The sequence below is a fragment of the Myotis myotis genome, unplaced genomic scaffold, assembly GCF_014108235.1.
Source record: "Myotis myotis isolate mMyoMyo1 unplaced genomic scaffold, mMyoMyo1.p scaffold_m19_p_1, whole genome shotgun sequence".
Classification (NCBI taxonomy): Eukaryota; Metazoa; Chordata; class Mammalia; order Chiroptera; family Vespertilionidae; genus Myotis; species Myotis myotis.
In genome coordinates, this window is record NW_023416313.1 from 111035967 (window position 1) to 111052201 (window position 16235).

At 41.7% G+C, this 16235-nt stretch overlaps 1 protein-coding gene and 1 pseudogene across 3 annotated transcripts in view; one reads left to right on the plus strand and one right to left on the minus strand.

Moving 5' to 3' along the window:
• The window catches only part of KLHDC1 (kelch domain containing 1), a 68460-nt gene that overhangs the window by 22078 nt on the left and 30147 nt on the right, over window positions 1-16235 (plus strand). For all 3 annotated transcript variants that reach the window (XR_004973798.1, XM_036347168.1, XM_036347180.1), the window contains 2 exons: window positions 10999-11077; window positions 12801-12884. Coding sequence is in view for 2 of the 3 variants with exons in the window: in XM_036347168.1 (XP_036203061.1) it covers window positions 10999-11077; window positions 12801-12884 (163 nt within the window). In the remaining variant the exon portion in view is untranslated. The remainder of the gene's footprint in view (window positions 1-10998; window positions 11078-12800; window positions 12885-16235) is intronic.
• LOC118675054 lies at window positions 2492-3135 on the minus strand (annotated as a pseudogene).

The following is a 16235-nucleotide window of genomic DNA, read 5'->3' on the forward strand; positions in this document are numbered from 1 at the left end:
CGGAGAGAATGGCTGCCTCAGACGTGGGCTCAGGGGTGTCTCAGCACTCAATTCGCTGCCACCTCTCCCGGCTCCCCTTCTCTCCTCAGTCTCCCCCCAGATTCCACTTCTCCGCACACTCTCCCTCTCTTCAGCACAGGTGAGTGTCTGTATCCGAAATGTCCCATGAACAGGGTTCAGTGAAAACAAACAAACAAACGCCGGCCGCGGAAACGGGGAAGGCTTGGTTTCTGTAAGCTTCTTCTCTTACCGGGACTGCATGGTCTGATCAGCTCTTCAGGCTGCCCCCTTTAGGCTCAGTCCTCTGTGATCACAGACCGAGCTCTCAATTCCCCCGGCGGCGCCAGGAATCCCGCGGTTCTCCTTTCCCCCGTCAGGGGCTCTGCCTGTCCCAAGGGACGCGGCTGTCTGCCACGCGGTCTCCCTCCGACTCTCTGGGCTCAGAGGTCTGGCAAACTTTCCTGCCCAAATCCCTGGTTTTTTTACCTTTCCAGGGGAGTTCTGCTCTTCCCGGCTGTAAACTGTCTCGCCAGCTGAGGAATTTCGCCAATTCGGGGTGGATGTTACTAGTTTCAGCTGCTCACTCCATTTGCTCAGGGACACGACCTGGGACGCGTCTGCCTATACCGCCGCCATCTTTCTAATGACCTTCTTCCTCTTCTTAAAGGATACCTTTCAGCATTTCATATAATACTGGTTTGGTGGTGATGAACTTCTTTAGCTTTTTCTTATCTGTGAAGCTCTTTATCTGACTTTCAATTCTGAATGATAGTTTTGCTGGATAAAGTAATCTTGGTTATAGGTTCTTGGTATTCATCACTTTGAATATTTCTTGCCATTCCCTTCTGGCCTGCATAGTTTCTGTTGAGAAATCAGCTGACATTCGTATGGGTACTCCTTTGTAGGTAACTGAGTTTCTTTCTCTTGCTGCTTTAAGATTCTCTCTTTGTCTTTTGCTCTTGGCATTTTAATTATGATGTGTCTTGGTGTGGTCCTCTTTGGATTCCTTTTGTTTGGGGTTCTATGCACTTCCTGGACTTGTAAGTCTATTTCTTTGACCAGGTAGGGGAAGTTTTCTGTCATTATTTCTTCAAATAGGTTTTCAATATCTTGCTTTCTCTCTTCTTCTGGCACCCCTATAATTCGGATGTTGGTACACTTGAAGCTGTCCCAGAGGCTCCTTACACTATCTTCGTATTTTTGTATTCTTTTTTCATTTCGCTTTTCTTTTTTCTTTTCTTTTTTCCTTTTTTCAGTTTTTAGTTGTGCCTTTTTGCACCTTAGTTCATTTAAAAATGTACTTGTTTTAAAGATCCTATAAATATAGAGTGACTACCCACTAACGTGGGATATGTCACCCCTCTCAGCATGGTATTGTTTTTTAAAAAGCAGAATTTTTTATAGGAATCTTATTGATCGCACAGTAGTTACAAGAATGTCAGATATAGTGACATACAATCTAAACAAGACAGGCTGATTAAGAATGTACATAATGTAAAAATATACATATTAAAAGTTAACCATGTAGTCAGACGGATGCAGCAGTAGGGGTAGGTGATAGGAGGTTGGGGTGAGAGCCCATACGCAGTAATATTGCCTAATCCCAACATTATAGTAAATAATTTCCACTAACTGATACAAGTATTCCATACACATCTAAATACACAAAGGCAAATCATGACCTGCTACATATAAAGTGGTCTGTGATCTTTTTGTGATATTTCCATGAAAATAGTAAATAATCATGCAGGTAGAAGGAAGTATTGGTTATTCTGGTTGGACTTGGGAAATGTTTAACTTTTTGACATTAATATCTGTGAAAAGAATATTTCTCCTTTTACTGCTTTCTTCACAACTGACATGCGCTTAGAGTGGGGGAATGTCAATGGTGGTTTGACCTAACAGTGATGACTGAAATACTCTTTAAAAAATGTGGTAACTTTTTAACAACATATTTTAGTCACACACTTAACATAAAGCATGGATCATCTGCAGGATTCTGTAGTTTCTACCACTGTCCTAAAGAATGAAACTGATACAAGTGCTTGTTTATTTACCAAAGCAGGCACTATTTTGAGCTCTGTGATCAGAGAATATCCAAAACAGAAGAAATGTCACTTTTTTCCTCTGGGCCTTTTGAGAAACTTGACTAAAATAAATTATTCAAGGTTCCCCCTGAGCAGTGGTGTCATCATGTATGTTACTGTCTGGAGAACAAACAAGAACTTCCTAACACTGCAAGAGCGTTGCCTTGGGTATACTTGATAGGAATCAGGAACCTTTAACAGCGGTTCACCGTTTTCTTATACACCTCCATTTAGCCTGTATTATGGCAAATGTGTTTGGGGGGCTATGCTTGAGATTTCTCTAGTTGGATAGAAACCCTTCAATATGAAGTTGGCAGGTTCTGACTTACTGTCTCTGAATACTCAAAATGCAAGTTCCTATTGGGGAAAAAACATTAAAATAACTTGAAGATCTATCTTATTGGTAAGTTAGAATGCAAAGTATTTTATTTTTAAACTTTGAAACAAGACAGCCTAGGTTAAATAATATAGTTTTCCAAAGCTGAATGTGCTCGCTTGGAGCTCAGTTTTTCTGCTTAAAGTACAAAAACAACTTTCTAAAACTCCTAGGCCAGGACACTACTGTTTTGATGATCTATGATTTAGATGAACAGGTCCAATCTCAGTTGGTAACATCCCTTTTTTCCCCGTTGGTAAGGGTTTAAAAAATTCTAGAACAGATGCATTTTTCTAGTCTTACAGTGACAATTTCATTCCAAATGTCTCCTGAGAGGCATGGTATATACAGGAATCCATCTTCATCCTTCTCACTTTCATACACTTCCGATATCGGTGTGGACACACTCACCATGCTGTGCCCATTCACTAACAGGAAGAAGGCTTGATTAGCGTTGAGCTGTAAGCGCCTTCTGATTACCTTGATGAGTTCACTCATGTTGACATGATCAGGTACAAGAAACTTGGTTTTATCCAGGACAGGAAGCTGCTTCTCACCCTTGTATTGTTCTATTATCACCGGGATTTTGGTCGGATGTTGCTCTCGGATAAGCCGGACATCTATTCTTTGTTCAAAGGTGCGGCGTTGCTTGAAGGTCTTCTCTGATGGCATGGCGCGCGAGGCTGGGACCAGGCCGCGAGGAAGACGGTCCCGCAGCTTTAGGTGGTGGAGGTCCCGACGGCCTCATTTCGCTTTTCTGGTTGGGTGTTTTTTGCTTCTTTGTATTTCAAATCGTTGACTTGATTCTTGCAATCCTCTAGTCTGCTGTTGGGAGTCCGTATAATATTCTTTATTTCAGTCAGTGTATGCTTAATTTCTAGTTGGTCCTTTATCACAACCTCGAGGGTCTCATTATATTTCTTGAAGATCTCATTAAGTTTTTCGGCAGTTTCTAGAAAATTCTTGAAAAACCTTAAAAGTGTGGTTTTGAACTCTATATCCAGTAGTTTGCTTTCCTCCATTTCTGTCATTTGTGTCCTCTTTCTTTGTCTCCGCATTTTTTATGCTTCCCTGTGTTGATAAAGTGGTTTTCTGTGCTAAGTGTCCTCTAGGGCCCAGTGGTTCAGTCTCCCCAATTACCTGAGGAGGACACTCTTGGTGCACCCCCTTGTGGTCTTTGTGCACAGTCTTGTTGTAGTTAAGCTTTGATTGTTGTAGGTATCACTGAGAGGAATTGACCTCCAGGCCAATTGGCTGTGAGAATCAGCTGTGTCTGCAGTGGGAGAACTTCTGTGCTGGAGACACCCCTCTGGGGTAAGACTTGCTTCAATGGGGCTTTGGTGCTCACTGAGTCTGCCCCCTGAGTGTGTCCTTTATGGTTCCACTGCAAACTGGATGGTCCCACTCTGACCTCTGGGTTTCCTGGCTCCTGGATCTCTAGGGAGGTGCTAATCTAGCCTTTGCCTGAGGCTATCCAGCAAAAGCCTCCCTGCAGGGCTTGGGCTGGGCGGGTCCCACAGGATCAACAGGGCGGGGCTAGCAGTTATGGCGTCTCTGCTTCTCAGTATCCTGGAAATCCCTGCCAACCCCTCCAAGAGAAAGCTGCCCTCGAGTTCTGACCAATGCCAGACAGTCCAGCTTCTCCCATATGAGTCTGGGTCCCTAGAGACTCGCCTGGAACTGGAGCTCAGAGCCTGAGACTCCCTCCGGATTGAAAACGACAGGCGCACCCTCAGCCGCCAGCCCTCTCCGCATGCACCTCCGCACCTTAGTATTTTACTTCCGCACTGCGCCTCCTCTGAGTGTCGGTATGCTTTTCTCTTTCCTTCTAGTTGTAGAATTTCCAGTCAGCCAGCCTTCCTGTGGTTCTGGATGATGTTTGTTCCGTCTTTTAGTTGTATTTTTGAAGTGGTTGTTCGAGGCAGCAAACTCCGGTGTTTACCTATGCCGCCATCTTGGTTTCTCCTCCCTTTTTATTTCTGTAAGGTTACCAGTAATGTCTTTTCTGATGTTTTTCTCCTTTTTTCTTAGTCAACTTAGCTAAAGATTTTTCAATTTTATTGATCTTTTCAAAGAACCAACTTTTGGTTTTGTTTTTTTTTCTGTGGTTTTTCTATGAACTATTTTGTTTATTCCCCCTTTAATTTTTGTTATTTCCTTCCTTCTGTCATCTATGGGTCTAGCTTTGCGCGCGCGCTCTCTCTCTCTCTTTCTCTCATTTCTTTTTTAAAAAATATATTTTATTGATTTTTTTACAGAGAGGAAGGGAGAGGGATAGAGAGCCAGAAACATCGATGAGAGAGAAACATCGATCAGCTGCCTCCTGCACACCTCGCACTGGGGATGTGCCCGCAACCAAGGTACATGCCCTTGACCGGAATCGAACCTGGGACCTTACAGTCTGCAGGCCAACGCTCTATTTACTGAGCCAAATTGGTTAGGGTTCTCTCTAGTTTCTTAATTTGTACAATTATGTTATTAATTTGAGATCTTTCTTTTTAAAAAATTCATAGGTATTTATACCTATAAAATTCCTTTTGAGCACTGCCATCACTGTATCCCATTAGTTTTGTTTTATTTTATATTCATTTATTTCAAGGTAATTTCTAATTTTGCCTGTTGTTTTTTTTTTCACCCATTGGATTGACAAGTTATTTTTTTTCCTTTTAGCATGCCTTTTGGCCTTCATTTTTCTAGTGAGAAATTCACTCTCATTTGTGTTTTTGTTCCCATGTATACGTCTTTTTTTCTTCTGTTTTTTTTGTTGTTGTTGTTGTTGTTTATCTGGTCTTTATTTTTGCTCTTTATTGATTTGATTAAAATGTGCCTACATGTACTTTCCTCTGTATTTATCCTGTTTGGACTGTGCTGAATTTTTGGAGTTGGTGGCTGTATATCTCTCATCAATTTTAGAAAGTACTTAGTAATTATTAAATATTTCTTCTACACACTTATTTGTCTCTCTTCCTTCTGGGACTCCTGTTTCATGCATATTATACCATTTGATATTGTTCCAAGAGCTTGGGCTCCTTGTCCCCTTGCCCCTGCTCTTTTTTTCTCTTTGCTTTAATTTGGGATATTATTAATTTGAGATCTTTCATTTTAAAAAATTTGGTTATCTTTTATTGACCCTATTGACCTGTCTGCAAATTCACTGATATTTTTCCTTGCCATGTCCACTTATAATAGACAAGATAGGATTTCTATCTAGAGAATTCTTTATTTCTGACATCTTATTTTCCACTTTCAGTATTTCCATTTAATTCTTATTTTTTTCTTATATTGTTTTATTGATTTCAGAGAAGGGGGGAGAGGGAGAGAGAGATAGAAACATTGGCTTCCTCCTGCACATCCCACACTGTGAATCGAGCCTGCAACCTGGGCACGTGCCCTGACCAGGAATTGAACCATGACCTCCTGGTTCATAGGTCGACGCCCAACCACTGAACCACGCCAGCCAGGCCATTTAGTTCTTTTTCATGGCTACATGTCTCTGTTGAAATTATTGAGTTCTTCCTGCATGTTGTCCAGCTTTTATAAACTAGGTTCATAAGCATTTTTATCATAGTTACTTTAAAGGCAGTGTCTAATTCCAGTATTTGGGCCACCTTGGTGTCAGCTTATAGTGATTCTCTCCTCTCTCAATCATGGGTCACTTTTTTTGTCTTTTTGTGTATCTTATAATTTTTTTCATCATATACTAGACCAGAGGTGGGCAACCTTTTTGTGAATGTGTGCCAAAACCAGCAAAATCTCTGACGCAAAATTTTTCTGCGTGCCAACCCTAATTTTTTGAGAACATGTTACACCTTAAGGTGTACGTATGTGAAGAACCTTGAAGAAATAATAAAATTCATTCGAGCGACAAAAACACAGTATATGATGATGAAAAATACATTATTTACATTTATTACACTGATAGTCCAACAGCAAACTTTATGACTCCGTTTGATATTATCAGTGGGACTTTCGCTGCTGCATCACTGATGACAGAGATTTTACATCAGGTTTATATTTTGTGACCTTCAGAGATATGCACGAGCTACTACTTTCATCCATCAGGTTACTCCTATTACAAGACTTAACAAAATTCATCACTGAGAACAAAGATTCACAAGCGTATGTGGATGAAACCAAAACACTGGTCGGATCTAGGAAGGCAGGGAGAGTTAAGGCAGAGGCATAGAAATTGCTCTTCCCCTCTCTCGTCCATCCATGTCTATGGTCTTTAAGATAACTTGTTATGTAAAATTATTTATTTAACTAAGATGCACCTACACTGAATTTATCTGAAAAATAAAAAAGTCGATATTAAGAAAAAAATTGTAAATGGAAGATTATAAGAGAGGGTTTCGCGTGCCAGCAAAGTTACTGGCATGCCATGTTTGGCACACGTGCCAGGGGTTGCCCACCCCTGTACTACACATTCTCTGTGAAAGAATAGTAAATATTGGAATAAATAATACTTATCACCAGAAAAAGAAATGCCCTTCTTTATTTAAGCTGTTAGTGTGAGTTGAGTCAATATACTAGTAATCTGTAGTTGACTTGTGTTTGGGCTGTGTTGTAGCTTTAGTTTGATTCAATTTTACTATTAGTTTCAAATTTTTGAGGCAGGATCAAGACTTTCCTTTGTTAGAGCCGCATATTTGAGCATTAGAGATCACCCAGAGATTTTCAGCTGAGCTTCACAACTATGTTTCCACCTCTCTGAACTGTGGGAGATCTTTCTGTGTTGTTAGCCTGATTGGTAGGTCTTCAAGTCACTAGGGAGTTCTCTTTGCTTTCCATTCCCACCTTAAGCTTTCTGTACCTTGGGAGGTCTCTTTCAGCCTTGCACCTCCTCCTTTGGCCTTTTGGGGGAAGTCACCCTGTATGCCATAATGGTTTGGCGTACTTCTAAAGTGTTTCCTTCAGATCTCTTCCCTGTTCCCACACTTCCGAGGAAAACTCCAATTGCCTCAAGCTTTGCTCATCTCTCTTTTGCTTCCAGCTGTTGTTAACTAATCATGAGCCCTCTCTGATGACTATGCAAAAGAGTTGTTGAATGGGTTAAAACTCCCACTGTGCCTGAATTTTTTAAGATTCTTATTTACTACTAGAGGCCTGGTGCACAAAAATTTGTGCACTCGGCGGGGAGGGGGGGTCCCTCAGCCCGGCTTGTGCCCTCTCACAGTCTGGGACCCCTCGGGAGATAACGACCTGCTGGCTTAGGCCTGCTCCCGGGTGGCAGAGGGCAGGCCCAGTCCTTAGGTGCAGCTCCTGGTCGGGCTCAGAGCAGGGCTGATTGGGGAGTTGGGGCGCTGCCCCCTGTCATGCACAGAACAGGGCGGATCAGGAGGTTGCAGTGCCACCCCCTGTCACGCACAGAGCAGGGCCAATCAGGGGGTTGGGGCGCCGCCCCTGTCACGCACAGAGCAGGGCCCATCAGGGAGGATTGGGGCTCCATACCCTGTCACGCACCGAGCAGGGCCCATCAGGGGGTTGGGAAGCTCCCCCTTGTCACGCACAGAGCAGGGCGGATCAGGGGGTTGGGGCGCCGCCCTCTATCACCCACAGAGCAGGGCCGATTGGGGTTGGGGAGCCGCCACTCTCACACTCAGGGCACGGCCGATGGGGAGGTTATGACTCTACCCCGTCACACACAGAGCAGGGCCCATGGAGTGGGGGGTTGGGGCGCCGCACCCTGTCACACACAGAGCAGGGCCGATCAGGGGGTTGGGGCGCCGTACCCTGTCACACACAGAGCCGCAGTGTGATCAGGGGGTTGGGGAGCTCCCCCCTATCAGGCACAGAGCAGGGCTGATCAGGGGGTTGGGGCGCCTTCCCCTGTCATGAACAGAGCAGGGCGGATAGGGAGGTTGTGGTCCCGCCCCCTGTCACACACAGAGCCGCAGGGTGATCAGGGGGTTTGGGCGCTGCCCCCTGTCACACTGATCCCAGTGCCGGGAGGCCTCTCAGCTGCGCTGATCCTGGTGCTGGGAGGCCCGCGGCTCCGCTGATCCCGGTGCTGGGAGGCATATTACCCTTTTACTATATATGATAGAGGCCTGGTGCACGGGTGGGGGCTGGCTGTTTTGCCCTGAAGGGTGTCCTGGATCAGGGTGGGGGTCCCCACTGGGGTGCCTGGCCAGTCTGGGTGAGGGGCTGAGGGCTGTTTTCAGGCTGGCAGGTGACTGAAGCTCCCAACTGCTCCTTTTTTTCTTTTTTTTTAAATTCTGGGCCAGCTTTAGTTCTGGCTCCAGCTCTGAGGCCTCTGCTGCTGAAAGCAGGTATCTGGTTTGTTTGGGTTCTATAATCGAAACACCGTATCAACTCCAGCTCTGAGATCCCGGTGGGCTGAAAGCAGGTTTCTGGGGTTTTGTTTAGCTTCTATATTTGTAACAATGTTTCAAACTGCAAGCTCAGAGGCTGGCAAGGCAGGCAGGGAACGTTGGTTTCCTCCGTCACTGAAGCAAGCAAGCCTCATGTTAGCTTCAAGCTGCCTGGCTGCCGGCCGCCATCTTGGCTGGCAGTTAATTTGCATATCTCGCTGATTAGCCAATGGGAAGGGTAGCGGACGTACGCTAATTACCATGTTTCTCTTTTATTAGATAGGATGCCAGTCTACATGTGGCTGTTAAAATTTTGGGTTGTTTTTTGTATAGTGTTTTCTATATTGGATTCTTCTTCCTCTTGCTGTTACACCAGGAATGAAAGCAGCCACGAATCTCTTCTCTCCTATTGAAAGCTCATCATTTCCTGGAATTAGTTCATTTAGGTCTTTTTGTTCCTTTAGCACTTTGACTTTTTTAAACTATGGTTTTGTAGTTTATAGTCATGCAGCACTTAATGATGGGAATACATTTTGAGAAATATGTTGTTAGGCAATTTTGTCATTGTGCAAATGTCATAGAATGTATTTATACAAACCTAGATGATATAGCCTACTGCATACCTAGGCTATCTATAATAATAAAAGTGTAACATGCTAATTAGACCAGACATCCTTCCAGATGAAGCCGCAGCAGGCGGGGGCCACGGCAGAGGCAGCTGCCACGATGGTGGGGGCTGAGCATCTTGCACGAATTTTGTGCATCAGGCCTCTACTCCTATATAATAAAAGCCTAATATGCTAAGTGTCCAGTCGTCCATTCAACCAATCAAAGCATAATATGCTAATGATATGCTAGGGCCACTCAGCCGCTCGCTATGATGTGCACTGACCACCAGGGGGCAGAGAGTTGACCAGTTGCTATGATGTGCACTGACCACCAGGGCCAGACAGTTGACCAGTCGACCGATCACTATGGTGTGCACTGACCATCAGAGGGCAGACAGTTGACCGGTCTACAGGTTGCTATGACATGCACTGACCACCAGGGGGCAGACAGTTGACTGGTCGACCAGTCACTATGACATGCACTGACCACCAGGGGGCAGATGCTCTGACCGGTAGGTTAGCTAGCTGTTGGGGTCCAGTCAATTGGGACTGAGCATGACGGGTTGGACACACCTTGGAGCCATCCCGTGGTCCCTCCCTGGCTAGCCAACCTCTCCAGCCCTGATCGTGCACCACTGGGGTCCCTCGGCCTGGCCTGCGCCCTGTCGCAATCCAGGACCCCTGGGGAGGTGTTGTAGAGCCGGTTTTGGCCCGATCCCTCAGGCCAGGCTGAGGGACCCCACTGTTGCACAAATTCATGCACCGGGCCTCTAGTATGATATAACCAGTTGCTCTTAGACTACAAGCTTGTACTGTGTGTTACTGTATAAAAGACATGAGATTAAATCAAGCACAAGAGAAAATGATGCAATTAAGAGACTACATAAACACAATATGTACGAGGCTGCTTCCAGCATAACATGGCATTACCATTTTACAACATTTTTTAAAAAATATATTTTATTGATTTTTTTTTCTTTTTTTTCTTTTACAGAGAGGAGGGGAGAGGGATAGAGAGTTAGAAACATCGATGAGAGAGAAACATTGATCAGCTGCCTCCTGCACACCCCCTACTGGGGATATGCCCGCAACCAAGGTACATACCCTTGACTGGAATTGAACCCGGGACCCCTCAGTCCACAGGCCGACACTATCCACTGAGCCAAACCAGCCAGGGCACAACATTTTTTAAAATAATTAGAGTACACTCTGAAATAATGATAGAAAGTATAGTATAGTAAATACATAAACAGTAACATAGTTGTTATTATCAAGTAGTATGTACTGTATATAATGTACGTGCCATACTTTTGTACAACTGGCAGTGCAGTAGGTTTGTTTACACCAGCATCACCACAAACGTGAATAATATGTTGCACAATAACATTATGTCTGCAACACTGCTAGGTGATATAAAATTTTCAGCTCCCTTACAATCGGATGGAGCCACTGTCATTTATGCAGTTTGTCATTGACTGAAATGTCTTTATATGGCACATGACTATCTCTGGCTTATTTAGGTTGTTAGGGTGAGAGAAATTATCTCATTCAATTGTCTATGAACAAAGTGGAAGTAGAACTTCTAAGTGTCTCCTTTTGTATTTGTTTTTCAGATTAATATATTTTGGTGGCTATGGGTGTAGGAGACACAATGAACTCCAAGACTGTTTTGATGTTCATGATGCATCTTGGGTAAGAGAGTAATCACCATTTACATTTTCCTCTAATTTAGTGTTTGTTATCTTAAAGTTTTTAGAAATAATGAGCCCACTCTTTCTCATTTTCATTTTCTATAATTGACTATGAAAAAAAAAGTGTTTTCTCTTTTGAATTTGGATTCAATTAGAGGAAGTTCTATCACCTTCATGGCTACTGAAAGAGTAATTTCTTTTCTTACATAGTTAATCACTTATACCTATTGAAACACAAGTAGAGGCTTCTGTTAGACAAGTAGAGGCGTTAGCGCAACTGAGAAAAACTTGCCCATAGGTAACCAGAATGGCTATTGCTGACATATACCTGCTTTTAGATATGTGTACTAGAACTAGTTGTAACTCTTATTCAGGAGTGAGTGAGTAGTGATATTCATTTCCTACTTAATCTTACTGGTTAGAGGATAAGCTATAATTAATAAAAGTAGTCATAATGTATAAAAATGAAATATTTTAAAAGATAACTTAAAAAAATTGATCCACCAAGATGCACAGTAACTCTTCAGTTTTACCTTTTACTAGCATACATTATTATTGTACATTATTAATGTATATGAACATTTTGTGTATATGTCCTTGTATGTGGGTATTTTAAAAATTTTCCATGTCTTTACATTTTTTTAGCTTTTAATATGAAATATTTTTAAAGCTTTGCTACTTAATAGTATTATTGATAATTTTCAGAAATAAAACTTCCCATTGTTTAGATCTATTTTTACTCATCAGTGAAATCTCTCATTTTTTTCTCTCTTAGTACAGTTAGGCTAATGATCATGTTCTGAAATTTTTGATGTATAGTGGATTTTTTTGGTTTAGATTCTGAACTAAGTAAAATTTTTAGTTTGACAAGTCCTGACAACAATGATGTTTTCCTCACCTACAGATAAATCTGGTATAGAGATAAGCTGCAATAGAGGATTTTAGCAATCTGGAAGATTCTAAATACAATATAACTGCTAAATCTTTGCTTTGATGATATTTTTATCTCTTAGAAGAGAAAGAAGAAAGTGAGCAAATTTTACCTATAAGAGCAAATTGCTTGGTTAAGTAGAGTTGATTGTAACTTTTTTGAAAAAGGATTCATAGTCACCTAAAGTTTCTAATAGCAAAGATTAGGGATTCTAAGCATGTACTTTAGAAAAACAGATTTTAAAATATAAATATCCTCTGTAATGTTATTTTTATTTTTTAAGATTTTTATTTTTTAAGATTTTTTTAGAGAGAGAGAAAGGAAGAGGGAGAGAGAGAGAAATATAAATGATAAGAGAGAATTATTGATTGGCTGCTTCCTGCATGCCCCTTACCGGGGATTGAGCCTGCAACCCAGGCATGTGCCCTGATCCGGAAGCAAACTGGCAATCTTTATGTACATGGGATGATGCCCAACCAACTGAGCCACAGCAACCAGGGCTGTCCTCTGCAATTTTAAAAGAGACAATCCTTTGAGGGAATTGGACAGTTGTTAACAAGTAAATTATGACATCCTGCAAGCGAGACTGTGAGAAGAGAAGTTGCTGAGTGACACTGCTCTGGTCGGGGGCCGCACTTTGCGAGCCACTGCTGCATGCATTAGCTTTATGAGTATGGTAACAGCTTTATTTTTGTAAAAGTGTCTATTATTTAACCAGTAAATATTCAATAAAACTATAACAGTAACCTAAAAGTTATAAAATCTTTTATATATTAAAAAAAATTTGTTTTAGGAAGAGCAGATATTCTGGGGATGGCATAATGATGTTCATGTATTTGACACAAAGACACAGAATTGGTTTCAACCAGAAATTAAAGTAAGTAATATAAAATGTTATTTTTATATTTATTGATACATTTAAAATACATTTTTATTAAGTTGCTTGGATTTTAATAATTGAGTTTGTAATCACATACACAGGGTTTCTCTTGAGTACTATCACTAATACCATTAATTTTTTATCACATATTTTTTTCCGGATTAGTTAAGGGTTTTCTAGAAAAAGCTTGTAAAGAGGTGCAATCATTATTGTTTACCTACAAGTGTGATGCCCTGATTTAAGGAAGGTTCTTTTCTTTTTTTTCTTTTTTTAAAAAATATATATATTTTATTGATTTTTTTACAGAGAGGAAGGGAAAGGGATAGAGTTAGAAACATCGATGAGAGAGAAACATGGACCAGCTGCCTCCTGCACATCCCCCAGTAGGGATGTGCCCATAACCAAGGTACATGCCTTTGACTGGAATCGAACCCTGGACCCCTGAGTCCGTAGGCCAATGCTCTATCCACTGAGCCAAACCAGTCAGGGCAGGAAGGTTCTTTTAAAAAGTCCTTTTGTAAACCAAGTGCAGGATTTGTAAAAACCCATGTTTTCTAAACCGTTGAAATCAGGTCTATATGCAATTGTAGCATGGCAAAAATACATTATTAATATTCTTTCATATACTTGTAAGCAAACAGAAATCCAATTCATTTAAGCAGCAGTGAATTCTCACAGCTGAGAAGTATATTATGGAGGAGCTCACACAGTGGAAGAAAGCTGTGGGGATCAGGAACTGGAGCAAGTTACTCAACACCAACACTTTCCATCTCTCTTTGTCTGCTCCTCCCCATTTCTCGTTGTATGCTAGCTTTATTCTGTTTACTGCAGACTGGATGGCTCATTTTGGAGGGATTATGGCCCCGGGCACACAAGCAGTTCTTCCTTTTGGTGCCAGAAAAGGACTGTTAGTTCTAGAAAAGGACATGGTAGAGGGTATCAATTATTGCTGTTGAAGTTGAAAAAACTAAATTTGCATTTTTGGGGTATTTTTTTTCTCTTTATTTTATTTTAGTTCTTTTCCATCACTATTTATCCCTTCTATGCCCTCCTCCACCTCCACCCACCACCTACCTGAATTTGCATTCTAATTGTGTCATGAAAGACCTGTGTGCTTTAGACAAGCCATTTAGTGTGTCATCTGTAAAATGGAAAGTTGGAAATGTTTTCCTTCATGGGGTTTTTACCTCTGTAAGAGCAATATACTAATAACAGGGATCTTTGAGTTATTTTCAGTATTTCAAACAACCTAATAAACATTGTGCATTACTTATGCAGTTAGGCACACACATTAATACAAATGTTATTTCTTTGTTTTTGTTTGAAGTTGTGTGAACTCAGTTTATTCAGAAGCTTTGGTTTGCTACTAAATGTATTTTATATGTTAAAAGGAGAAATTCAATATTTATTTCATAATAAATCCTATCTAATAAAAGAGTAATATGCAAATTAATCATCACTCTGACACAAAGATGGCAGTGCCCATAGCCACAAGATGGCAGTGTCCAGTCCTCTCAGCCCCGTTGGAGTCCTCCAGTCCTGGGGGACGGCCGCTGAGAGCAGGGACTGCTTGGCCATCGCCCGTGGTGACCCGGGAGCGGCCAAGCAGGCCCCCCAGACCGCACACAGCAGGGCCTGCTTAGCTGTCGCCGGCACCGACCTGAGAGCGGCCAAGCGGGCCCCGCAGACAGCAGAGAACCATGGGGAGCGGGCCTAAGCTGTCAGTAGGACATCCCCTGAGGGCTCCCGGATTGGAGAGGGTGCAGGTCGGGCTGAGGGATCCCCCTGCCCCCTGTGCACGAATTTCGTGCACCGGGCCTCTAGTATATTTATAGTAGAAGAATTATTCCAAATTTCAGATAAGAGATGGGGTAAAAATGACAATATTGTTTTGCTGGAAAGACGGAACCACAGCTCAAATGGTTCTCTCTCATTTATGTAAGTATTCTGTAGGTACTATCTGAATTATTTCTTACCATGTTGACTTCAGCACAGTTACTAGATAAACCTGAGAAGTCTAGGGAGTTATGATATTGGATGTAGAGCTTAAGTTTCCTATGCTCACAATTGGTAGCCAATGAGCTGATAATGTAGGGTTCTTTCAGAACTTGGAATGAAATACATACACAAAGACACCCACCAGGAACACTTGAAAATTATGCATAAGATTTTTCCTTCAAATCTTATTCATCTACTCATTACACTCTCTCTTTTCCCACCAATCCAAAACTTCTCTGAAGTAAATATCTAATATATTTGTTCAAAGAATAGAGAAGTATTACCAGTTATTGTGAAGAGTTTTAGGAAGAGATAAAGTACTATTAGTATAAGCCAAAAAAAGAAATTTTTATTGTGGCATTTGAAGCACCAAGAGTTCTGGGGGTCAGATTTAATTTTTTAGAGTCTCTGGGATCATCACACTGTGCATTGCTCACTTAATAATATTAACTTTGTGTGTGTATGTGTGCGTGAGAAGGGGGAGTGGAAGGAAGAGGGGAGAAAGAGAATCTTTTAAAATGTCATTTTAAAATCCTTATTTTTAGCCGAAACCGGTTTGGCTCAGTGGATAGAGCGTCGGCCTGCGGACTGAAAAGTCCCAGGTTCGATTCCGGTCAAGGGCATGTACCTGGGTTGCGGGCATATCCCCAGTAGGAGATGTGCAGGAGGCAGCTGATCGATGTTTCTCTCTCATCGATGTTTCTAACTCTCTATCTCTCTCCCTTCCTCTCTGTAAAAAATCAATAAAATATATTTTTTTAAAAAATCCTTATTTTTAAGCTAAAACTTACACAGAATATTATTTTTGCTAAATAGTCTCAGGCATTTAAGAAAAATGCCTTAAAAAGTAAAGATCTGTGTGAATAAATTTCATTCTCTTTTTAAAAAAATCCTCACCCAACGATATTTTTGCATTGGTTTTTTTAGAGAGAGACTGAAAGAGAGAAATATTGATGTGAGAGAAACACATCGATTGGTTGCCTCCTGCACAAGCCCTGACCAGGGCCCGTGTCAGGGAGGAGCCTGCTACCGAGGTATGTGCCCTTGACTAGAATTGAACCTAGGACCCTTTGGTCCACAGGCCGACACTCTAGCCACTGAGCCAAACTGGCTAGGGCAAATAAATTTCGTTCTTGAAGAGTATAGTCATACCTCACAGGTATTACAGATTTCAGACCACTGTAATAAAGTGAGTATTGTGTAAAGTGAGTCACACAAATGTTTTAGTTTCCCAGAGCATCTAAAATTATATTTACACTGTACTGCAGTATATTAAGTGTGCAATAATATTGTATCTAAAATACTTTATATCTAAAAAATACCTTAACTAAAAAATACTTTATTGCTAAA